The sequence below is a fragment of the Lithobates pipiens genome, unplaced genomic scaffold, assembly GCF_037356315.1.
Source record: "Lithobates pipiens isolate NorthernLeopardFrog02 unplaced genomic scaffold, aLitPip1_a1.2 Scaffold_19, whole genome shotgun sequence".
Lineage (NCBI taxonomy): Eukaryota > Metazoa > Chordata > Amphibia > Anura > Ranidae > Lithobates > Lithobates pipiens.
In genome coordinates this window covers 145,247,862-145,274,274 of record NW_027507764.1, presented here as the reverse complement: position 1 = coordinate 145,274,274, position 26,413 = coordinate 145,247,862, and the positions used below count along the sequence as shown (strand labels likewise).

At 42.0% G+C, this 26,413-nt stretch overlaps 1 protein-coding gene and 1 long non-coding RNA gene across 3 annotated transcripts in view; one reads left to right on the top strand and one right to left on the bottom strand.

The window, feature by feature from the left end:
• BTD (biotinidase) overlaps nucleotides 1–26,413 on the bottom strand; it is an 84,729-nt gene that overhangs the window by 19,195 nt on the left and 39,121 nt on the right. For both annotated transcript variants that reach the window (XM_077491372.1, XM_077491371.1), the window contains one exon: nucleotides 7,041–7,266. In XM_077491372.1, coding sequence (XP_077347498.1) covers nucleotides 7,041–7,259 — 219 coding nt within the window. In that variant the 5' untranslated portion in view covers nucleotides 7,260–7,266. The remainder of the gene's footprint in view (nucleotides 1–7,040; nucleotides 7,267–26,413) is intronic.
• LOC143998219 (uncharacterized) lies at nucleotides 15,357–21,936 on the top strand. The gene is made up of 3 exons (XR_013277789.1): nucleotides 15,357–15,573; nucleotides 20,779–20,926; nucleotides 21,005–21,936. It is a non-coding gene; the product is annotated as an uncharacterized LOC143998219 (long non-coding RNA).

Below are 26,413 nucleotides of genomic sequence, written 5' to 3'. Positions count from 1 at the left end.
CCACAGAGAGGGAGAGGATTCTATTCTCCTCTATTTCTGGTAAAAAAAAAAGACAGGAGACTTACGTCCTGTCATGGACTTAAAGAAACTCAACCACCGAATCCTGGTGGAGGCATTCAAAATGGAGAGTCTGCAGACAATCCTCCAGGCCATCAACATAGGAGATTGGATGCTCTCCATCGATTTACAAGACGCCTACCTGCACGTTCCCATTCACACCTCATTTCAGAAATTTCTCAGTTTTGTTGTAGGTCATCAACATTTCCAATTCCAAAGTCTCCCGTTCGGAATATCCACTGCTCCAAGAACATTTACAAAAGTGTTACTGCCAGTAATTGCCCTATTAAGGGAGCAAGGCCTGAGGGTGCACCACTACCTAGACGATATCCTTCTCCTGGCCGACAACCGAGATTCCCTCCTACTTCACCGTGCAATCCTAATTTCCACCCTGCAAAAATTTGGGTGGCTGATAAATTGGGGGAAGAGCAGTCTAAATCCCACACAGCGAATGATTTTTCTGGGGGCAGAGCTGGATACCCGACTCAATACAATAGAACTCCCGGAGGAGAAAGTTCCCATCCTAATCCGGAAAGTAAAGAGGTTACTCGTGGCCACTACCATCCCCGCCAGAGAATGTCTCAGTATTTTAGGGTCATTCTCGGCGACTATCCCAATGGTACAATGGGCCCAGTGGAATGCCAGGCCTCTTCAAATATCATTCCTCAAACAATGGAACGGCGTGTCAATGACCCAGCCGATAGTGATCCGGGAAGAGGTGAAGCAATCGCTATCATGGTGGACAAAACCACACAATCTGAAGAGGTGCAAACGCTTAGTCCTTCTCTCTCAAGAAGTAATCACCTCGGATGCCAGCATGGAAGGATGGGGAGCACACTATCGTCACCACGCAGCCCAAGGTTGTTGGCCATTCAGGACACACGATGTGGTTTCCAACTTATTGGAGATGAAAGCAGCATTCCAGGCACTACTAGCCTTCAGCCCATTTCTGGAGGGAAAAGATGTCCTACTAAAGATGGACAATCGAGTGGCTGTGGCCTATATCAACAGGCAAGGAGGCACCAGGAGTCGCTCCATGTTGCAAGAAGTCCAACCAGTCTTCCAATGGGCGCAACTGAATTTAACCAGTCTCAGGGCAACATACGTACCAGGTGTCCAGAATCAGATAGCAGACACCTTGAGTCGACAGTTAGTATCCAACCACGAATGGGCCCTAAGCAGTCAGGCCTTTTCTCTGATAACGAAGACTTGGGGGGTTCCGGATATCGATCTGGCAGCAACTCCAAACAACGCAAAGTGTCAGAGGTACCTGGCGAGAGTTCCCTTTCCTTCGGCGGAAGGCACGGATTGTTTACAACACAACTGGAATTTCCACCTATGTTACGTGTTTCCACCAACTCCAATCATTTCGAGGTTTCTACTCAGACTCAGGAAATCAAGTTCCACAGTTTTAGCAGTCCTGCCCTTTTGGCCGAGGAGGCCGTGGTTCACGACCCTACTCCAATTGAGTACAGCAGAACCATTGCCGCTTCCTGTGACAGCGGATCTACTCTCTCAAGGTCAATTTCTCCATCCATGCCCGGAGAAGTTACACCTAACAGCATGGAGACTGAAAGGGCTAGGTTCATAGCTCACGGATGTTCCCACAAAGTGATAAACACCCTTCTCCAAGCCAGAAGGTTTACCACTAATAACACTTACAAGAGAATCTGGGATAAGTTCCTCTCGGTCGCACAACAACAAGCCTGGGACCCTTCATCCCCTACAGTTGCTCAGGTCCTAGAGTTCCTTCAGCTAGGTCTTGACAAAGGTCTTGGTTCAAGCACCTTGAAAGTACACGTATCAGCTCTATCTGCCATAACGGGGGTGAAATGGGCTCAAGAACCTCTTATTTCTCAATTCCAGAAGGCTTGTCTAAGATTGAGACCTCCCAGAAAGCCCTCATTTCCAACTTGGGATCTTTCGATAGTTCTGGACTTCCTATCCCATGACCCATTCTTTCCAGTTGAAAAAGCTTCCCTTTGGAATCTAACCCTCAAAATCACCTTTCTGATAGCGATTACATCAGCCAAGAGGGTGTCGGAAATGCATGCACTAATGGCAAAGGAACCATACCTTACCATCTACCCAGACAAGGTAGTTCTGAAACCTTCAGACCGCTTCGTCCCCAAAGTGGCTTCCTCCTTTCATTTTAATCAGGAAATATGCCTTCCCACTCTTTCTACAGAGCAGGGCGACCCTCATCCACTGGATGTAAAATCTAACTTACTGGCCTACCTCTCGAAGACCAATGACTTCAGGAAAGTGGAAAACCTCCTAGTCATCCCTCATGGCTCCAGAAGAGGACAGGCAGCTACTTCCCGCACCATCGCAGCATGGCTTGTGAAAATCATAAAGAAATCCTACTCTTCTAATCAAGCTCAGATACCTGAGGGCTTAAAGGCGCACTCTACAAGGGCAATGGCAACCTCCTGGGCAGCCTTCTGCAAAGTCTCCTCAGAAACCATCTGCAAGGCAGCCACATGGTCTTCAAAAAGTACTTTTATATCCCACTACAAAGTGGACTCCGCTAGGTTGTCCACGGTGGAATTTGGTAGAGCGATTATTCAGTCCAATTCCTCCATTTCTTGTAAATAAACTTTTTCTGCTTAGACCCACCCAGTTTTGCGAGTTATTCCCCATAGGTGTATGCTGCCATGATGCGACAGGAAAACGGAAAATTGTATACTCACCTTTCCGTAATTTTCCTTTCCTGTTGCATCTCATGGCAGCATACAGATGCCCACCCGTCTAAGGTGAGGTATCTATATATTGAGAATGCTGAAGCAGGAGCCCTCTCAAGATTTAATAGTTAAACGGTCCTATCAGGTTGCGGGGGCGGAGCCACAACCCATAGGTGTATGCTGCCATGAGATGCAACAGGAAAGGAAAATTACGGAAAGGTGAGTATACAATTTTCCGTTTTCATGAAACTGAAACTTCCACAAGCCACCCCCCTTCCCCCAAGCTAGGCTTGTCCACACCTTGGATTGTGATTAGCAAGTTGATCATGTTGGAAGACACATCTCTGAAAATGACTTCCGATGTAACCCAAAACCAATTAATTGAAGTAATTCAGAATCACATGCAATTATGGGACAAATCCCATATGGCAGAAATAGTTAAAAAAAAATTCTTTGAGAGCTTGGGGAGGGTCTACATGATGTTATCTTTATAAACGCTTATAAGCGCAAACGCGGCTAAACGCAGCTAAACGCGGCAAAACAGGCGTTTCTAAAAACGCGTTTCAGCTTTTTTTGAGCAGCGTTTTCACCAGCGTCTCGTGTGCATGCCTTAGGCTTCATGTACACAGGACGTTTCTCAACCTCTCCTGAATGCTGGAACATCACAGTTAGTATCCATGTTTAAAAATGCGTGTTTAGCAGCATTTACAAGCCGCGCTTGCTTTCAGAAGCATTTACTAAAGATAACCTCAGGAGGGCACCCCAAATGATTAGAAAGCACTAAAAACAAGTATTTATTAACTATTTCAGCCATTCTGTGACAGTGTGAGTAGCAGCTGAGAAAGCAGAGTGCTTGTAGCTAGCTGTTATTTTTTGGTTGGTTTGTTAATATGGATCCCATGATGAGCATGTGTGAGGAAATGCTCCTGATGTTGCTTTTGCTGAGGCTCCAAAGATGTAGAAAATTGCGTGAGGACCAGAGTTCATCGCTACTGGACACATCCATTGATGGCTCAACACATGTCCACAGGATGCTTTCTAATATCTATGGTCAGCTCCGTACTTACCTAGAAAATTTTTCTTAATTTTACACGCATGTCAATTGCCACCTTTGATGTTCTCTTGGAAAAGGTTAGACCCCATCTAGTGCGCATGGACACCAACATGAGGAAAAGCGTGCCACCAGAGGAGAGTCTGTTGGTGACACTCAACTTCAGCGTCAAGTAATGAAAGTCATGTATTGTATGGCATAATTGGCTGATGAGGGAAATATCACATGGTATATCATGCTTGCAGGCAGTAATAATTGAGTTTTTGGTGTGTTTTTAGCATTTTCCAGGCTCAAAAGTAATAAATAAAATGTTTCTCTTTAAAACCGCTTCTAGACAAAAACGCGCCTAAACGCAGGTAGCTGCGTTTAGTGATTGAAATGCCTCTAAACACAGCTTTAGAAAGCCTCTAAACTCAATTGCCTAGAAAGGACTATAAAACGAACCTGTGTACATGTACTGATAACATAACAGAGGAGAATTCAGGAGAAGTTGAAAAAAAAATATGCCCAACTGCTCCTAAGCGTCCATTTACCAGTAGCAATGTACATGAAGCCATAGACTGCTGTAAAATAATTTTTGCCAAAACGTTCACAATTTTAGTTATCTAGTGCTGATCATTCTTATATTTATACATAGTGTTAAACGTGATTGTTACAAATTTGCATATGCCCCTGTTAATGTTGGAACATGATTAGCATCCTATGCTTATGAGCTTCGGTACATGGGCATTTATTTGTGCCAAGCTTTCTTTTCTAGCCATTCAAGTCAATGGGAATGCAAAAACAGCATAAGCAACCAAAAAGGCAGTCAGAAAAAAACTGAATCTGCAGTTCAAGGTGCTTGAGTTTCTTCACCCTTGCCCTCTGTTCCCATACGAGACTGTGTTGTTGGATGTTACCACTGCAAATAAAAAAACTTTCAAAAGGACTTTATAGGTGTCAACGTCCAAAGTTGTTGGGTACCAACCCTGGGAACCCCTAGACGTGGAAGAACAAGCCAAGCGGAGGTAACCCCAAAAGTTAAGGCCACCCTGCAAAGGGTTATGGCCGCTACATATGTATACACAGTATCTCACAAAAGTGAGTACACCCCTCACATTTTTGTAAATATTTTATAATATCTTTTCATGTGACAATACTAAAGAAATGACACTTTGCTACAATGTAAAATAGTGAGTGCAAAACTAGTATAACAGTGTAAATGTTATGTCCCCTCAAAATAACTCAACACACAGCCATTAATGTCTAAACCGCTGCCAACAAAAAGGAGTACACCCCTAAGCGAAAATGTCCAAATTGGGCCCAAAGCGTCAATATTTTGTGTGGCCACCATTATTTTACAGCACCGCCTTAACCCTCTTGGGCATGGAGTTCACCAGAGATTCTCAGGTTGCCACTGGAGTCCTCTTCCACTCCTCCATGACGACATCACGGAGCTGGTGGGTGTAAGAGACCTTGCGCTCCTCCACCTTCCGTTTGAGGATGCCTCACAGATGCTCAATACGGTTTAGGTCTGGAGACATGCTTGACCAGTCTATCACCTTTACCCTCAGCTTCTTTAGCAAGGCAGTGGTCGTCTTGGAGGTGTGTTTGGGGTCGTTATGTTAGAATACTACCCTGTGGTCCAGTCTCCAAAAGGAGGGGATCATGCTCTGCTTCAGTATGTCACAGTACATAAGAGTCTCATCAGACCACAGGACATGGTTCCAGTAATCCATGTCCTTAGTCTGCTTGTCTTCAGAATACTGTTTGTTTGCTTTCTTGTGCATCATCTTTAGAAGGCTTCCTTCTGGGAGGACAGCCATGCAGACTAATTTGATGCAGTGTGCAGTGCATGGTCTGAGCACTGGCAGACTGACCCCCCATGTCTTCAACCTCTGCAGCAATGCTGGCAGCACTCATACCTCTATTTTCCAAAGACAACCGCTGGATGTGATACTGAGCACATGAACTCAACCTCTTAGCTCGACCATAGCGAGGCCTATTCTGAATGGAACCTGTCCGGTTAAACCGCTGTATGGTCTTGGCCACCATGCTGTAGCTCAGTTACAGGGTCTTTGCAATCTTCTTATAGCCTAGGACATCTTTATGTACAGCAACAATTCTTTTTTTTCAGATCCTCAGATAGCTCTTTGCCATGAGGTGCCATGTTGAACTTCCAGTGACCAGTATGACAGAGTGAGAGCGATAACACCAAATTGAACACGCCTGCTCCCCATTCACACTTGAGACCTTGTAACACTAACGAGCCGCATGACACCGAGGAGGAAAAATGGCTAATTGGGCCATTTTCACTTGGAGGTGTACTCACTTTTGTTGCCAGTGGTTTAGACATTAATGGCTGTGTGTTGAGTTATTTTGAGGGGACAGCAAATTCACACTGTTATACAAGCTGTACACTCACTACTTTACATTGTCGATTCTTTAATGTTGTCACATGAAAAGATATAATAAAATATTTACAAAAATGTGAGGGGTGTACTGAGTACATTTTCGGCACTATAAAAATACCTGTCGTAATAATAATGGGGTTGAATAATAATAAATAGGCTTTTCATTTTGCAAGGGAAGTTGCAGTTTGCGCTGGTATTTTACCCAGAGATTAGTAAATGTGGTAAAGCTTCACTTTGCAAAAAATACCCAATCATGTGGAAGAAAAATTAATAAAAAAAATGCTTCACCTAATTTGCTAAGCTCTGGAGAAAATTCCCTTGCAAAGTGCAATAGTCTATTTGTCTTTGGCAACTCAACCACAATGAATTCTTGGTGCCCATTAGGGACTTTTTCAAGGGTTGTTTAGATATGATCAGGTATGTTATAGGGTCTACTGTTGTCAGTCAGGCCATACATAACCATAGGCTTGTCTTCGGAGAGGAGCTGTGACGTACAGTCATTGTACACATTTAGTAAACAGTAAAAGCACAGCTTACCCAGATAATAAGTATATATGACTGAACACGCACACACATTTGAAAACGCTTCATAGCATCAACATTCAAACTCATTAATAAGTTTCATTATTTAAACCGGATGCCATACAAATATATATTATATCTAAAAAAAAAAGTTAAAGGACCATAGTTCCCCCTCATTGTACGTTTAGCATTAAAGACCTGTTTTTAAAGAGGAGGAGTCAGCAACAGATCACATTACCCTATTAACACATTTTTTATTGAGGTCAAACAACTTTTGGAAACCGTAAAGCCTACATCCATATAAATTTACTTTGGAATAATAAAGTGACTTACCTTTTTTGCAGCAATATTAACTTGCTGTTCGTAAATATCTAAATTTTTGGACATAAATTCCAGAGCAGATTTTCGGTCAGACAGGGCTGTAGAGTTGGGATTCAGTATAGAATGGTGTTCATACACAGCAGCCACATAATATTCTATTCCTAGGCCAATCCGGGCCAATAAACAGCAGGAGAAGACTTGAATTATCAGTCTGAGGCTTATCGAGGCCATCGTAATACTATATGTAAAAAAACAAGAACAAAACTATTATTGGACACATTTGTGGTTACGGATATATAGCTTGCTGCAGTCAATTGTGACTTCAAGATGGGATGTAGCTTAATCTAATAGATGCACTATGTCAAAATGCCGATCTTGTAAATGGGTTTTAAATGTGGGCCACAAATATGCAGCCAGGTGTTTCCATCCTCTGGTTATCTGAGAGATACTCCATGTCATAGTGTAATGTAGCAGGAAGCTACAGTCCCATCCAGTAGCATGGCCAATAACCTACTGAATATTTATTTCAGGTACTTATATAGTGCTGTCAATTTACGCAGTGCTTTACATATACAGTGTACATTCATATCTGTCCCTGCCCTCAAGGAGCTTACAACTTAAGGTCCCTAACTCACATTCATACATACTAGGGCCAATTTAGACAGGATCCAATTAACCTACCAGCATGTCTTTTAGAGTGTGGGAGGAAACCTGAGTACCCGGAGGAAACCCAGGCAGGCATAGGGAGAACATGCAAACTCCAGGCAGATGGTGTCTTGGTTGGGATTCAAACCAGTGACCCTTTTTACTGCTAGGTGAAAGTAACAACTTCACCACTGTGCTTCCCTGAATATGACTGTAGAACACAATAAAAAGCTAATACGGACGAATGTTTACATACCTGTTAGTAAATTTAGCCTCCCTACTAAATAGATAAAATTAAAGCGGAGTTCAACCCTATTTTACAACATTTGCTCAATCAGATTACAGCAATGTATTCACTTAAAAACTGAACTTTTTTTTTTTCTACTGTGTTTCCCTGATGTTCCTCTCTGTTTCCTGTCTGTGTATTCTGCAGATATGCTGATGTCTGGCTGTGAGCATAAGGTCCTCCATTTTGTTTGTGTCTACAACTTTTCTAAGCCATAAGTCAATGATCGGTGGGTGTGGGGATTTCCAATGGAGGGGGATACATGCCTTGGTAGCGTCATGGAGCTGGCAGGACTTGGATTTCTTAGAAATTTTCACCTGAGTGGACACGTGTGATCGGAGCTCTGCTTATAACATGTTGCTTTTATCTGGCTGTAACAGGATATACCTTCACGTCACCCGGTGACCTCTGGGGATGAGAAAGGGTAAATCCGTCTCTGGACGGAAGAGTGTCTCCGCTTCTAAGGCATCCCTGCAGCAGAAGAAGGCCATCTCCAGCTGTAAAACTGCACTGATGGCCAAAATTGACCTCCTACAGACATGGACAAATTTCATGACCAGTATTAATTTTTGAGGCCATCGTATTTTTATTTTTAATAAGCTTTTATACTTTAGATTGGTCTATTAATAATGATTGTTTTTTTGCTTTGAGATTTATATTTTCACATGTGGGAGCGCAACACCACTTTTATTAATACTATTTACTTTAATGAGAGTGTTTGGCTCATAAGGTGTGTGCAGCATCCGTATAGACGTTATTATATTATATTATTTTCTCTGTTCCATAAATAGCGCAGGAGCCTACATATACAAATTTCATGACCAGCTGGGGGGGCCCAGAGTGACGCGCGGGCGACTCTGAGGACTCCATTAGGGATCACCGCGCCTCTATACATACCCACCAGGTTAAAATGAAGGCCCTTGAATTTCGTGCAGAGGACAGCACAAACAAGAACTGTCAGAACAATCTGCGGATGGTGAGCCTGCCGGAGGGGGCTGAGGGCCAAGACCCCACGGCCTTCAACAAGCACCTTCTACCTACTCTCCTCCCTCGGGCGGCATTTTCCCCTCACTATGTGGTGGAAAGGGCCCATAGGATGCCGCCTGTACGGGGCCCACCGGGTGCCCTCCCATGCACTTTTATTTTCCGTCTGTTGAAGTTCCAGGACCGGGATCTGGCCCTGCAAGAAGTAAGAAAGGTGGAGGAGCTCCGCTTTGGAAATATGAAGATCATGCTCTTCCCGGACTATTCTGTTGACACCCAGAGGCTTCGTAGAACCTTCGACCACGTTAAAGCTCAACTTTGCACCAAAAGGCTAAAGTACAGCATGTTGTTCCCGGCTCGCCTACAAGTTGTGGATGGTGAATCCACCCATTACTTCACCGCCCCTGAAGAGGCTTCCCAATGGCTGGAAACTTTGCCTGAAGCCCGTCTATACTCTAGGTTTATTCTATCTACCCATTAGTCGCCCTTCCTCCCCTTGGATATGTTTAGCTGGGCCTTCCCGCCATGTTGGGGCCTACAACATATACTTGGCTCATCTGCCCCCGACCAGTTCATAATGGCTGCTTATATTACAGGACTCTATTGACCGCTGGGGGTTGGAAACTTAATGTTTCAATCTAAAGGCTGCTAGGCTTCCTGGCCTTCCCTGCTGCATTGTTCCCGAAGGAAATTACACTACTGCAACCTCTGGCATGGGACTCTTAGGTTGGCTCGGTACCCCTCTGCTATGCTAAGACATCGTCCGAGTCTCAGAAGGTACAGTTGCTTTTAGCCCCCCCCTTTTTTTTATTGAGTACAAGCCTGAGACTGAGCTGCCTGCCTATCCATGATACCTACTCCTACAGTGGGCCCACGCGATTTGATAAAGGAAACATCCCAAGCATCATTCCCTGTCTATTTCTCAATGTTCTTTTTGTGGAAGATGGAAGTGCTGCCCCACATGTGCCTCTACTACCCCCTACTCAATTTGATGCTTCCCCGAGGCTCCCCACTGTTGGAGGGATGGAAGACATACAGGGAGACTGTTATATCATGTTAAGTGTAACCAAGTCTGTGCCCTTAGCCTATGCTAGGTGCTTTTTTATTTTTATATTGCGTAGAACCCTATTACTTTTTTTCTCTAGAAGGTATCTCAGGCTATTGCTACATATTCAGTGTTCACTAGCTTTTCTGCCACCCATAAAAGAATTTCCTAGTGTGTGGGGCTTGTTAAGTTATGGTTTTGGGAATAACCACGCTGAGATGCGCGGGGTGGGGGGTTGGGGATGTGTGTTTCTGGTTTCCTATTTTTGTTAGTTACCGTTCACTGCAGTGGTCTTTTTTGGATGTCTAGCCTAACTATTGTACCGATTGAAGGCTGGGTGATGAGTGTTCCAGTTAGAGATGTTTATGTACTGAGCAATGCATGGCTTGCTCCGGGTCACACAGGCGGGTGTTCACCTGGTGGTTATATTCTGGATACCTTTGGCATGGCCCCCATAAGATTTATCTACTAGAATGTCCGGGGTCTTAACAACAAGGTCAAGCGCTCCCTAGCTATGGCTTACCGTAAAAAGTACAATCCACATGTTTGTATATTACAGGAGACTCACCTGGTAAGGTTCTAAGCTTGAAAAAACCTGGGTAGGACATTACCATCATGCCACATACTCTGGGTATTCCCCGAGGGGTTAGTATATTAATCCATAAGTACCTAACTTATGACTTGTTAGATGTCAAAACTGACCCGAAGGGTAGGTATGTGTTACTACACATGGTTATTGATGCAGTTGAAATGCTGATTCTTGGCTTATATATACCACCACTTGCTACAATATCCTTCTTAAAATATTTGACTCCTCTCCTCTCTGAATACAAAACTGACAATATCGTTATTGCTGGCAATTTCAATATGCTTCTGAACCCGTCTCTAGATAAACTGACTCCTGGGACTGGTACGGATTCTCCCCTGTCCCAGTGGGTGTCTCTCTATAACCTGACAGATAAGGAAGGACGGAAAAAACTTTGGGCAGCCGCACTCCGAAAAGAATCAATTTTCTTGTGCCTTTTATTGTAAAATAAAGATCACATGACACGATTCACAGCAAAAGTGATACAGAACAAAATTCTGACACATTTCACACTGAAATCAGTGCTTACTCATAACAGGAAGGCACGTAGTGACATCACCACGCCATTTTCTTACGAGGACAGGCTCCGTTTATGTATGCAAGCCGGCATTTGCTTTTACGACTATATAACTGTAAGTGCAACTTTTAATCAATTTATTAAGTATTGAACATACTACACCATGGTAGTCCTCTCTTTGAGCAATCTATGAGAGTACACGGACATTGGGATGGACGTGGTATACAGCTCTACTCAGTTTATATCTGTGTTGTGGACATCTGCAAGCTTAAAGGCCCAGGCTGGGTTAATCCAATCGTCTTTAATGCTTGCCATTTGGTAAGCACAATCTACATCTAAGGTGGATGGGCATTTTTTGAAATTTCATGCATGTACACGGCCGTATTTACAACCAGTGATTTTAGCATTTATATTTACATTCCTAGCACCTTATGGGTTCTATGGACTTAATTGCATATAATTTATAGCGCAGTTTTTTTTATTCCATTATAGTGCCCTACTTTCCTCCAAGGTGGCCATTTCGGGGGGAGGAGTTGGACTTCTTCCTTGGGCAGATGACCTTTCCCACTCTTGCTGATGTGGCCTCTTATCGTTTAGATCAGGGATATGCAAGTCCCATGAAGCATAGCAAGACTCTGACATCCACAAGCATGACACCCAGAGGTAGAGCATGATGGGACTTGTAGTTTTGCAACAGCTGGAGGTCCGCTAATTGCATATCCCTGATTTAGATAGTCCAATTACTCTTGGGAAGGTTCAGCAAGCTCTCAGTATTGTGCAGGCCGAGAAGACTCCAGGAGTGGACAGCTGCCCCCCGGAGTTCTAGAAACAATACGGGGAACAGTTGATACCTAAATTACATGAGATGATAGTCAAGACCTTAAAAGAGGAAACTTTTCCAGCTACCATGGCCAAATCGATTATAGTGGCAGTCCCTAAACCGGGTAAGGACCCAGAGTCATGTGTCTCATACCGCCCCATCTCCTTGCTCAATGCCGATGCTAAGATTCTTACCAAGGTCCTAGCTAGGGGGCTTAATGAGGTTATTCTTACCCTGATATATGAAGACCAAACTGGATTTATGCCAGGCAAGGGGACGGACATTAAATGTCGGAGATTGTACATGGCCCTGGGCTCAAAGGATTCTCTCACCCAGTCTGATGCAGTGGCCTCCCTGGACTCTGAAAAAGTATTCTTTTCGATGGAATGGAATTCTCTGGGAGGTCCTGCATCATCGGTTTTGCACCTAAATTTATCTCATGGGTGAAGGCTCTGTCCAGATCTTTGAGGGCTAGAGTATGCACTGGGTCGATTCTCTCCCCACCCTTCTACCTCCACAGAGGAGCCAGGCAGGGCTGCCCACTTTCACCTGAGCTCTTTGCATTGGCCATAGAGCCAATGGCGATCCTTTTGCGCTCCTCCTCTGCGATTTGTGGAATACCTATAGGTTAGAAAAAATATCCCTCTACGCCGACGATACTCTTCTGAATCTTAGGAACACTACTGACTCACTGGAGGTAGCCTTGTCGATTATCAACACCTTTGATAGATACTCTGGCATATGTATTAACTGGGGAAAATCGGATATATTTGCTCTTCATTCTACAAATGCCTTGTTACAAGCAAATACCCCGCTGCAGCGGGTCTCACAGTTCAGTTATCTGGGTGTTGTAATCCATAAGGGCCCATCACAGTTTATCCCTCTTGACCTAAATTGTTAGAGCCAAGACGAGAGAGTTTTATGCCCTGTACACGCGATCGGATTTTCCAACAACAAAATGTTGGATGTGAGCTTGTTGGCGGAAAGTCCGACAGTGTGTATGCTTTATCGAACATTTGTTGACAAATGTTGGCTAGCAGGTTCTCAAATTTTCCGCCAACAAAATTTTGTTGTCGGACTTTCCGATCGTGTGTACATAAGTCCATCGCACAGAAGCCTACGCATGCTCAGAATCGAGTACAAGCTGGAAGCGCTCGAACTTGCAAAACTAGTGTTCATAATGGAGATATCAGGTATGTCTTGTACGTCACTACATTCGTAACTGTTGGCCAACATTTGTGACCATGTGCATGCAAGACAAGTTGGAGCCAACAACCTTCGAACAAAAATCCACGGTTTTGTTGTCGGAAAGTCAGATCGTTTGCATGGGGCATAACCGTTAGTCCCCACATACTCCGCTGTGGGGGAATCTGCGACTGCCACATTTTCAGTCCATCCCAGATCCTGTGCTGTGGGCCCGCTGTGGAATTAAAACAGTGGCAGATATTGTCTCTCCTGATGGATTGCTCAACTTTGACGCTCTAAAAAAGGGTAGATATTTACAACTCAGTCATGCTTTTTAGGCCCAATTCCCCCATCCTATAACATTAGAGGGCAAACATATAAAAAACCTACTGAGCATGTCGGAGGAGATTAAGCCTCTATCCGCTCTGTACTTCGTGTTGGCTGAGCTCAATACCTCTAAAGTTTCTCAGCTGTTCTCTGTGTGGCAGGCAGATATACCTGCGCTAGCCGATGATGACTGGGAAGAAGGTATCCAACAATATTTCCCTCTGATGATTTCAGCAAGGGATAGATTTATTTAACTCAAGTTTCTACATCAGCATATTACTCCCCAGAATGGTTGGCCAGAATCTACCCGGAAAGGAGATTGGTTTGTCCTAGATGTGCCTCGGGGGTGGGCTCCTTCTTTCATACTGTATGATCCCGTCAGCAACTACAAACCTTTTGGAGGGGAATGGTAGAAGACATTGACTCTACAAGTAAAATACGAGTCCCCTGTGACCCGATACCTTTAATACTCGGTATCTGTGACACATTGGATGCCCCCCAATCAAAAAACTATTTGTATTATATGCAGCTTTCTATGCCAGGAAAGCAATTCCGCTACAATAGAATAAGCCTCTCCCTCCGATAGTCCACCAGTGAAAGACCTTGGTGAACTTGGTGACCTTGGTGAACCTCTATACAAAACTGGCTTATATGGGATGTAATTGCCCAAAAAAGTTTGATAAGGTTTGGGCGGCGTGGGCTCATGAGAGGCAGCCAACTCTGGAGTACAATTCAGAATCCAGTATACTGGCGGTATCATAAATATGACTTGACTACACCTGAGCCTTTTGGGGAACCAACCCCTAAGCATTTATACTGTCTGTTGAATATGCCCTCTCCCAGCCACCCCCCCCTTTTTTTGTACTACTTTCTACATGGGATTGGGTACCCACTGTCTTTGCAGAGGGCTGTGCCCCCCCCCCCCATTCTATATCTATTTTTATATCTATTTGTACTTCTATCCCCATACGTAGGTATATCTATCTCTACATTGAAATTCAAAAAGTCACTCCCGACTAAATATTGCAATACTGCTTCTTGACGATGGCCTCTTTTTTTTCTATGCATTACTTAAATTACTCCGACTGATGAGAATGTATCACTGTCTTTTTTTATTATATAAACATTATGTAAAAAAAAAAAAACAAGAAGTATAGAATATGGGATGACAGTATGTACACGACATCATGAGAATAGTAGAAATGACAACAGCGTTACCATAAAGAAAGGGCCAAACTTTCTAAGTTAGAAGAAAATATGTCTCAGAAAATGGTTACTCTCCTAAATGTAAGTTTTAATGATTATGACCCAAACCCAATTTCTAACCACAAGAAGCCTTCCATGTCATTTTGCTTACAGAATGTACTTTGTAATCATTCACCATTATCTGTAAAATGTCAAAATGGTCTAGAGAAGGTTAGCTATCAATGTACTGTACACTTCAATTTCCATTTGCCAAGTACAAGAGTTTGGTATAATTTATAGCGTTTTTTCAGTATTTTCCTTTTTTAGGGCTGAACAGCTGCTCTTGTCCTTGCTCAACATACCATACAATAATTGTGTTTTTTTTTTTCTTTTTGGTATTTTCCTCATTTAGGCTCCATGCACACTGAAACTCAAATGGCAGATTTTGGGCGTTTTTTTGTTGTTTTTTAAACAGCCCATAAACTCCCCTCTGTTATCCTATGTGTCCATGCACACACGGACGTTTATCAGCAGTGGAGTTTATGGGCTGTTTGAACGCCCTACAATCACGCTCAGGAGCTGTTTTTCTGACCCCATAAAACGCTCAAAAACATTATGAGCGTTTGGTTTTTTTTGTGATGTCGGAGCTTAAACAAAAAAAAAAAACCACACACCCACACCCACACCCACACACACACACACAGGAAGCAAAGTTTGACCTCCGATCCTCCCCTCTTGGGCAGGCCACCTCCCCTCTTGCTGCACACACGTCTGAGTCCTGTGCAAAATGGCAAACGTTTCACAGTCACAGCTCATTGCTGCAGTGCAAATGCACCCTGCAGTTTGGGACTTGTTTCACCCTCGACATGGTGACCGTGTATCCAAAAGGAACAACTGGAATGAGATCAGCCGCAGCCTAACGGAAGGCTGGGATGAAATGAGCCATAGGCAGAAGAACAATCAAAGTAAGTGCATATATGTAGGGCCGAAACAACTAATCGATTATGAAAATAGTAATAGATTAATTTCATAATCGATGAATCAGCCAGTACCATGATGGGTTAAAAAAATAAATACTAAAATTAGCCCTTTATAGTACAAAAAGAGCAAATTGCTACTGTAAGTATTACTTTCACTGTTCTACAGTAAAAAAAATAAATAAAATGAACTCCTTACAGTAGTGATTATTTGCTTTTTTTGAACTATAAAGGTTAATTTTAATTTTTTTTTTTAACCCCATTATGTTACTAAACGTCTTATGCCGGATTCACACCTATGTATTTTTTATGCTTTTTGAAAAAACACACTACAGTTCATTTAACATGGTTTCCTATGGGACACGTTCACATCTATGCCCTTTTCAGCTGCTGCGTATTTTGAAAGGGTCAAGGACTTTTTTTCAAAGCAGAATGGTGCTTTTTTGGTTCAATAGACTTCAATGGAGAAGCTGCAGAAAAGCATGTAATGCGTTTTTTTGCAGCAATTTGTGTTTTTTTATTTTATTTGTTTAACTGCAAAACAGATCAAAAGCAAACTGCATTAGGTGTGAACTGAGACTTATTCTGGGCCTGGCCACACAAATCATTTTTCAGAAGATAATATTTATACTAAAAATCTTTGTACATTCGCTGAATGAAAGAATGTTGTTTGAAATTTTCACTTGATTTTAACATTTTGTTTTAAAATGATTGTAATTTCTGAACAAAAACCACATGCACTGTCTGAAAATTTCTTTTGACCAAGTTTTCTATTTATAAATTTTACCGTCACTGTGGTTGAAAACTAAGATCGATTTGACCACACTAACGATTAGCAAATCAAATGAACGGTCTTAAAATAACTTTTTTTTTTTTTTAAGGCAGACATTGTTTTTGTATGGCCAGCATATAATATATTAAAGTCCTGTTTGAAAATCTGCAAAACAGTCCAACTCTTTTTTCTTCAAATAAAAAAAATTGATCTGAGTCTGGTGATATTTATCAGATTCACCCTCTAGTAGTATATACAGCATATCTCTTCTGTTTGTCCTTCTCAGAGTGGATTAGAGATTTTGCTCCCTAAATATATAGTTGATATTTTATATTTACTACTACATAGGGAATTTTTTTAAACTTAACTAAATTATACATCACACTTTAAGGTTAATAACCGATTAATCGAAACAACTAATCAATTATGAAAATAATTAGTTGCAGCCCTGCATATATGTAATTTTTTATTTTTATGTGTATGTTGTATATAGTTGCAAAAATGCTTAAGTCACTTTTTTTGTCAGTTGAGGCTATGGAGACTCAATGGAAGTCACTAGTTGACCGAATAAGGAGGCAACTGAAAGATAAGCTGCTTGCGGAGCACCTTCAACTATTAGGCGGCACCCCTTAGCAGAAGAGCTTGTTTTCCTAAGACGATCCATGGAGTCGAGAGCGCAAGTAATTTTTATTGCAGGGAGTGACCAGTGGGGTGATGTTGCATTGGTATTGAGTGTATTTTTAGGTAACAGTAAGAATTTTTTTTTTTTTTTTAAATATCACATTTTTATGTGCATTTTTTTTAAAAAGATTTTTTTAATTTTTCACATTTTTTTTTTTTTACATTTGTTACAATTTGTATGTTTAGTTTTTAAATATAGTTGAATTAACCACTTCAGCTCCGGACCAATAAACACCTTAAGGACCAGAGGTCTTTTTGCAATTTCGCACTGCGCTGCTTTAACTGGTAATTGCGCGGTCATGCAATATTGCACCCAAACGAAATTTGCGTCCTTTTCTTCCCACAAATAGAGCTTTCTTTTGATGGTATTTGATTGCCTCTGCGATTTTTTTTTTTTTGCGATATAAATGGAAAAAGAGCGAAAATTTTGAAAAAAAAAGATATTTTCTTCTTTTTGTTATAAGAAAAATCGAATAAACTAAATTTTAGTCATACATTGAGGGCAAAATTTATTCAGCCACATGTCTTTAGTAAAAAAAATGTCAATAAGCGTATATTTTTTGGTTTGCGCAAAAGTTATAGCGTCTACAAACTAGAGTACATTTTCTGGAATTTACACAGCTTTTAATTTATGACTGCCGATCTCATTTCTTGAGGTGCTAAAATGGCAGGGCAGTACAAATCCCCCCCAAATGACCCCATTTTGGAAAGTAGACACCCCAAGGAAATTGCTGATGGGTATGTTGAGCCCATTGAATATTTATTTTTTTTGTCCTAAGGGATTGAATAATGACAAAAAAAAAAAAAAAAAACTTTTTTTTACAAAAAGTTGTCACTAAATGATATATTGCTCACACATGCCATGGTTATATGTGGAATTGCACCCCAAAATATATTCCGCTACTTCTCCCGAGTATGGCGATACCACGTGTGTGGGACTTTTTGGGAGTCTAGTCGCGCACGGCACCCCGAAAACCAATCACCACCTTCAGGATTTCTAAGGGTGCAAATTTTTGATTTAACTCCTCACTACCTATCACAGTTTCGAAGGCCATAAAATGCCAAAATAGCACAAAACCCCCCAAAATGACCCCATTTTGGAAAGTAGACACCCCAAGCTATTTACTGAGAGGCATGTTGAGTCCATGGAATATTTTATATTTTGCCACAAGTTGCGGGAATATTACAAACTTTTTTTTTTTTGCACCAAGTTGTCACTAAATGATATATTGCTCACACATGCTATGGGCATATGTGAAATGACACCCCAAAATACATTCTGCTGCTTCTCCCGAGTACGGGGATACCACATGTGTGGGACTTTTTGGGAGTCTAGTCGCGCACGGCACCCCGAAAACCAATCACCACCTTCAGGATTTCTAAGGGTGCAAATTTTTGATTTAACTCCTCACTACCTATCACAGTTTCGAAGGCCATAAAATGCCAAAATAGCACAAAACCCCCCCAAATGACCCCATTTTGGAAAGTAGACACCCCAAGCTATTTACTGAGAGGCATGTTGAGTCCATGGAATATTTTATATTTTGCCAAAAGTTGCGGGAATATTACAAACTTTTTTTTTTTTTGCACAAAGTTGTCACTAAATGATATATTGCTCACACATGCTATGGGCAGAAGTCAAATTACACCCCAAAATAAATTCTGCTGCTTCTCCCGAGTACGGGGATACCACATGTGGGGGACTTTTTGGGAGCCTAGCCACGTACGGGACCCCGAAAACCAAGCACTGCCTTCCGGATTTGAATATAAAATGCTATAAAAAAACAAACTAACCAGAGTCACCCGTAACACTTATACGGTGATCAGTGGTGAAAGGGTTAACTAGGGGCAATCAGGGGGTTCAAATTTTTATTAGGTAGTATATGGGGGTCCCTGGCGCTATATAAAAACCTGACGGGGAACCTAAATAACTAACTGGCTAACCAGCGTCACCAGTGACACTTATACTGTGATCGCTGGTGAAAGGGGGTGAAAGGGTTAACTAGCAGCAATCAGGGGGTTAAAACCATTATTGGGTAGTATATCGGGGTACCTAGCGCTATAAAAACCTGGCGGTGAACCTAAAAAAATAACTAGCTATCTAGCGACACTAGCGACACTGATGCAGCGTTCAGAAAAATTATCGCTTAGTGACACTGGCAAAAGGGGGTGAAAGGGTTAACTAGCGGAAATCAGGGGGTTAAAACCATTATTGGGTAGTATATCGGGGTACCTAGCGCTATAAAAACCTGGCGGTGAACCTAAAAAAATAACTAGCTACCTAGCGACTGTAGCGACACTAATGCAGCGATCAGAAAAACGATCGCTTAGTGACACTAGCAAAAGGGGGTGAAAGGGTTAACTAGCGGCAATCAGGGGGTTAAAACCATTATTGGGTAGTATATCGGGGTACCTAGCGATATAAAAACCTGGCGGTGAACCTAAAAAAATAACTAGCTACCTAGCGACACATGCAGCGATCAGAAAAATGATCGCTTAGTGACACTGGCAAAAGGGGGTGAAAGGGTTAACTAGCGGCAATCAGGGGGTTAAAAACATTATTGGGTAGTATATCGGGGTACCTAGCGCTATAAAAACCTGGCGGTGAACCTAAAAAAATAACTAGCTACCTAGCGACTGTAGCGACACTAATGCAGCGATCAGAAAAACGATCGCTTAGTGACATTGGCAAAAGGGGGTGAAAGGGTTAACTAGCGGCAATCAGGGGGTTAAAAACATTATTGGGTAGTATATCGGGGTACCTAGCGATATAAAAACCTGGCGGTGAACCTAAAAAAATAACTAGCTACCTAGCGACACTAGCGACACATGCAGCGATTAGAAAAATGATCGCTTAGTGACACTGGCAAAAGGGGGTGAAAGGGTTAACTCTAGGGGCAATCAGGGGGTTAAATCTTTATTGGGGGGTGATAGGGGGCTACCCTGGACCTAACACTAACTGTCCTGACAGTTTTTACTGTCACAACGGACACTGAATGCATTGATCAGTAAAGAAATTATCAATGCAATCAGTGACACTGTGACTGGGGGGGGATCGGGGGGCGATCGGGGGGGGGATCGGGGGGGGTTTGTGTGCCTGTGTGTACCTACATGTCAGTGTAGTGTTGGTGCACACTTTTACTCTTCTCCTCGTAGTCCGGTCAAAAAGGCCGCCCCGAGGAGAATGACATCACTTCCTCCTTCCTGTGTAAACAATACACAGGGGAGGAAGCTTCTCATTGGCCAGGAGCGATCCAGAGGGGGTGGCCGAAAACCAACGGCCATCCCCTCATCACGGAGCGCTCCTGGACCGAATCGGACTGCCGTAAACAGCGGGAGGGGGTCCGATCGGACCCCCCACCCGCTGGAAGGCAATCACGTAGATGTACGTGATTGTGCCTGCCTGTGCCATTGTGCTGACGTACAATGGCAATACAGCGGTCCTCAAGTGGTTAAACATTTAATATTTTTAACTAATTTTTTAATAAATTATTAATCTTTTCAAAAATGTTAAAATTTGTTTTAAAATATGTATTGAAATGTTATTACTATTTTAAAATATTGAATTAGATTCATATTCAATATTTAATTCAATTTATTAAAATTTTTAGAGCTTTATTTTGTCAATTTAAAAAAAAAATATGTAATTTACCAAAGAATTAACATTAGAATTTTTTTAGATAAAACATTTTCCTTAAAACAATTTTAGTTAGTCACAACAATTCTGTTATCTTTATTAGAACCACATCCATCTGGAATGCTGATACAGAGGCAGATGAGGAGGATGATCAGAGGGAAGGAAGTGTTGCACAGCCAACTGTTTCACCAAATCTTTGCACATTGTCCTTGCCGTCAGAAGTTGGGAGTATGGATCTGGCAAATGAGCAGGTATATTTCTTTCTTATTGTAATCAAATCTATCTATCCCCTTTTGTAAGAATCAATTGTATGCTTTTTTTCTTCATAGGAAACTCCAGTTCACAACACACAAGCTCTTCCAATGGTCATGGTAATCATCGGCAGCGTGATCCAGACAACAGCAACCAAAACGAAACAACATATTATACAGCTGATTTGAATAAACAGAGAACATAAAGCGATGCGTTCCTGGACCACAGTCATCCTTGTGTGTCTGTCGCAGCCTATTCATGCTGTTTTAGGATCTTGATGCTGAATGGGAGAAGCAGTGCATGGAGTACATGTACACATATGTGTTGGCCTGTAGGGTGGCGCAAAGGAGTGGAATGCCAACACCACTCATTTAAGTTTCTCCATTTGTCAACATCTCAAGCACTGCTTCTCCTGTTCAACCAACTAATCCTACCTAATCTAAAATAGTGCCTGGTCCCTCTTCCACTGCTCCTCCTGGGCCACCAATGTACCACTCCACCTGTATGCCAGATCCCTCTTCCACCGCTCCTCCTGATCCACCAATGTACCACCCCACCAATGTGCCAGATCCCTCTTCCACTGCTTCTTCTGGGCCACCCATCTACCACTCCACCAACGTGCCAAGCCTGTCTTCTAGCAGCCCTCACACTGGTCAAGATTCCCCTTCTGCCTACTCATACAATGTGCCAGATTTCTCCTCCTACTTACAAAATGTGCCTCCTGCAAGCATGCCAACCCCACCTCAACACCAGGGACATCGATTTGTCACCACTGATCCCTCCAATTCACCACGCCAGGAATCACAGAGTGAATATCCTGTTTACGAATGGTTAGGATTTCTTTTGATTAAATTTGTGTTTTTTGAACATGTCACCCATTTTATTGACATTAGATAAAAAGTTTTTGGGCAGTTGATAGTCAGTTGTTATATTGGCTAACGAGTTTGGCCTCTTTTTTTTCTTTAAGTTCTTTAGTTACACTTATTAAAGAAGTAATTTGTTAATATCATACTGTTTGGTTGTATTATTTTCCATTACCAAATAAAAAAATGTTGCCACTTTCCTGCAACATGGACTGCAGCCACTGACATTGCATGAAACAAGTCCCCTGATAAAATAAGGAAATGTTAAAAAAAATAAAAAAGCAGCAAAAAGTTTATAACTTTATTGAAATTTACTGAACTTTATTGAAATATGCAATATTTTTAATCAGTGAGAGGTAAGGGTCAAGTAAAAGGCTAGTATCAAGAAAAATTCAATTAGATATATTGGTTTTGCCAGGCCAAACTACCACCAGAAAAAAATTGGCAAACTGATTTCTGATGTTCATAATTCTAGCGGTGCTGCACAAGTCCATGAATTGAATATCATGTGCTGGGTTTGAGGGTGCAGGTTCTGTGGAGACTTTCTCGTTGACAATTAAAAAGTTATGCAGCATGTTGCATGCTAGGATGACTTTTATAGCGTTCTCCACATCAAGCTGAATGGCGGAGAAAAGTACACACCACTTGCTGTACATACTCCAAAGGCGCACGCCACAATACATCTGGCTCGGCTTAGTCTATAGTTATAAATTCTCTGCTGGTAAGCAAGTCCATTTCCACTATATGGGTGCATTAGATATTCTGCTAAACCAAAAGCTTCATTGGCTATCACCACCAGTGGAAGACTGGGCTCCATAGTGCCCCGGAAGTGGTCTATAAGAAGGAATTCCTAGGCGTCCTTCGTGTAGCCAATGACCCAATGCAGACTTCTGTGGGCCCCCACATCAACAAATGTGAAGGGCAGATTTGCATCCGCCAATGCCAGAAGTACAACTGAGAAGTACTTTTTATAGTTGAAATAATGTGACCCAGAGTTTTTTTTTTTTTTTTTTTTCACTCGGACATGCTTTCCATCCAGAGCTCCTATACAGTTTGGAAACTGTCTTTTCCCAAAATTCCTTAGCCACCTGTTCTCACATTTCTTCTGTTCGCTCACGCATATCATTATTTGCAGGTCTCCCGGGTCACTTTTGCCACCTTGCTTACACCCATCAGAAAGTAATGATGTAGAGAGACAAACATTTGCCCTGTGGCCAGGAACCTACAAAAAAAAAAAAAAAAAAAGATATATTATATATTTTTATTTTGTGAATAAAATTTTTACATATAAAAAAATAAATAAAATAAAAAGTCTTAAACTTTAAGACATTTTTTCTATTTAATACTTTAATGTAAACTTAAAAAATAAGTTATAAAAAAAAAAAGTTCATTAAAAAAATATGTAAAAAAAGGCAAACTAATTTTTCCAATTTTTAATTTTAAATTTTTTAAATACAATTGTGGAAAACATAACTGTTTAACATTAATACATGTGACTAACATAATGACATACCCGAGTGTCACCAGGAAATGTTCCTCAAGAGACACACATCCTCATCTGGGTGTCCATTCAAGTAAGGCGTGGTCAAATGTGCCAAAAACTTTTGAGGATAGTTATGCAGCTGAATGTATAGGCTGGTGAAATATCCAGAAGATATGCGTTGGTCCATCAACGGATGGGTCCAGTACTGACAAACTCTGGTCCTCTCATGCAATTCTCTCAGTCTTCTGATCCGATGCAACAAAATCAGGAGGAGTATTTCCTGCATGGTCTTCAAGGCTGGATCCATAGTGAACGCAGCTAGCAACAGTAGACAGCACAAAAAAAATGTGCATAGACTCGATTACAATACACTGATAAAAAGCACGTTTTTCAAGCACTTATACAAAATCAGCAGGGGATCAAATACTTTTTTTTCCCTCGCTGTGTAGGTTTGCCCACTGACAAAGAAATAATCAGTCTAATTTTAATGATAGGTATATTTTAACAGTGAGACAGAATCACAACAAAAAATCCAGAAAAACACATTTTAAAAAAAAAGTCAAATTGATTTGCATTTTAATGCATGAAATAAGTATTTGACCCCTTTGCAAAATATGACTTTGTACTTGGTGGCAAAACCCTTGTTGGCAATCAGAGGTCAAACGTTTCTTGTAGTTGGCCATCAGGTTTGCACACATATCAGGTGGGATTTTGTCCCACTCCTCTTTGCAGATCCTCTCCAAATCATTAGGTTTTGAGGCTGATGTTTGGCAACTCAAACCTTCAGCTCACTCCATATATTCTCAATGGGATTAAGGTCTGGAGACTAGCTAGGCCACTCCGGGTCCTTAATGTGCTTCTTCTTGAGCCACTCCTTTGTTGCCTTGGCTGCGTAATTTGGGTCATTGCCATGTTGAAATACCCATCCACGACCCATTTTCAATGCCCTGGCTGAGAGAAGGAGACTCTCTCCCAAGATTTGATGGTACATGGCCCTGCCCATTGTCCCTTTGATGCGGTGACATTTTCCTGTCCCCTTAGCAGAAAAACACCCACAAAGCATAATGTTTCCACCACCATGTTTGACGGTGGGGATGGTGTTCTTGGGGGTCATAGGCAGCATTCCTCCTCTTCCAAACACGGGCTAATTTGATGCCAAAGAGCTTGAATTTGGTCTCAACTGACCACAACACTTTCATCCAGTTCACTGAATCATTCAGATGTTAATTAGCAAACTTCAGACTGGCCTGTACATGTACTTTCTTAAGCAGGGGGACCTTGCGGGTGTTGCAGGATTTCAGTCCTTCACGGCATAGTGTGTTACTAATTGCTTTCTTGGTGATTATGGTCCTAGCTGCATTGAGATCATTGAAAAGATTCTCCTGCTTACTTCTGGGCTGATTCCTCACTGTTCTCATGATCATTGAAACTCCACGAGGTGAGATCTTGCATCGAGCCCCAGACTGAGTGAGATTGACAGTTATTTTGTGTTTATTACATTTGCAAATAATCACACCAACTGTTGTCACCCAGGCTGCTTGGCGATGGTCTTGTAGCCTGTCCATGACATCCTTGGAAAGCTCTTTGGTCTTGGTCTTGGCCATGGTGAAGAGATTGGAATCTGATTGCTTCTGTGGACAGGTCTCTTTTATACAGGTAAGCTTAAAAGCACTCCCTTTAAGTGAGAGTTCTCCTAATCTCAGCTCGTTACCTGTATGGAAGACACCTGTTATTCATAAATCTTGCTAATTGGTAGGGGATCAAATACTTATTTCACTCATTTAAATCAAATTAAGCAAATCAATTTATAAAACTTTTTTGAAATGTACTTTTGACATTTTTAAATATATTTTATTATATCTTTTCATGTGACAACATTGAAGAAATTACACTTTGCTACAATGTAAAGTAGGGAGTGCACAGCGGGTATAAGTGTAAATTTGCTGTACCCTCAAAATAACTCGACACAGCCATTAATATCTAAACCGCTGGCAACAAAAGTGAGTACACCCCTAAGAGAAAATGTCCAAATTGGGCCCAATTAGCCATTTCCCTCCCTGGTGTCATGTGACTCAGTGTTACAAGGTCTTAGGTGTGAATGGGGGGCAGGTGTGTTAAATTTGGTGTTATCGCTCTCACTCTCTCATACTGGTCACTGGAAGTTCAACATGGCACCTCATGGCAAAGAATTCTGAGGATCTGAAAAAAAAGAATTGTTGCTCTACATAAAGATGGCCTAGGCTATAAGACCTTGAAACTAAGCTGCAGTACAGTGACCAAGACCATACAGCGGTTTAACAGGACAGGTTCCACTCAGAACAGGCCTCACCATGGTGGACCAAAGAAGTAGAGTACACGTGCTCAGCTTCATATCCAGAGGTTGTCTTTAGGAAATACATGTATGAGTACTTGTGATCTCTTACTGTATTTCCTGCTACTGGACAAAGACAGTTATCCCTTTACTAAAACACCAAAACACAAATATTATTTAGTATATGGGTCTGTAAGCTGAGCAAGCACAAGAACAGCTGTTCAGTCTAAAGGCTCTATGCAAACACTTGGTTAGGGAGGTAATTATTTGAGTTGATAACATACTACTGGGCAAGCTTGCTGAAGGCTTGTAACATTTCTGCTTATGGATTCGGAATTTATCGGGCAAAGCAAGCGGAATTTCCACCTGTCCATTCGCTTAATTACATTGTCCGGTACCCTGTGTTGTGATGCTGCTGGCACTGCTCCGATCCAGAAGGAATATCCAGATTATCGGCCAGGTAAAGGCCTAAGTTAAGCAAGAGGATCCCAATGTGTCTGGTGAACTGGTTACCACTCAGAGGTTTGGTAAGGAAAGGTAGCAATGGGCTAGACTCCTACAGGTCGGTCAGTTGAGATAATGACTGGTCTAGAATGGGCACTAGGCACCAGGTGTTGAGAGTCTGGAATAGCTTGAAATCTAGCCTGGGACTGGACTGTTGTGTTTTTGGACACTACGAGGTTCAGCATGACGTGATTCTGATTACGTGTCAGATGCGTGTACCTGACAGCCGGGGCCGGTGAATTCGCTTGGACGTAAGAAGCCATATAAGGCCAGGTAGATGGCTGCTTGGAGGACCAGGCTGGGCAGTAACCTGAAGGGGGAATGT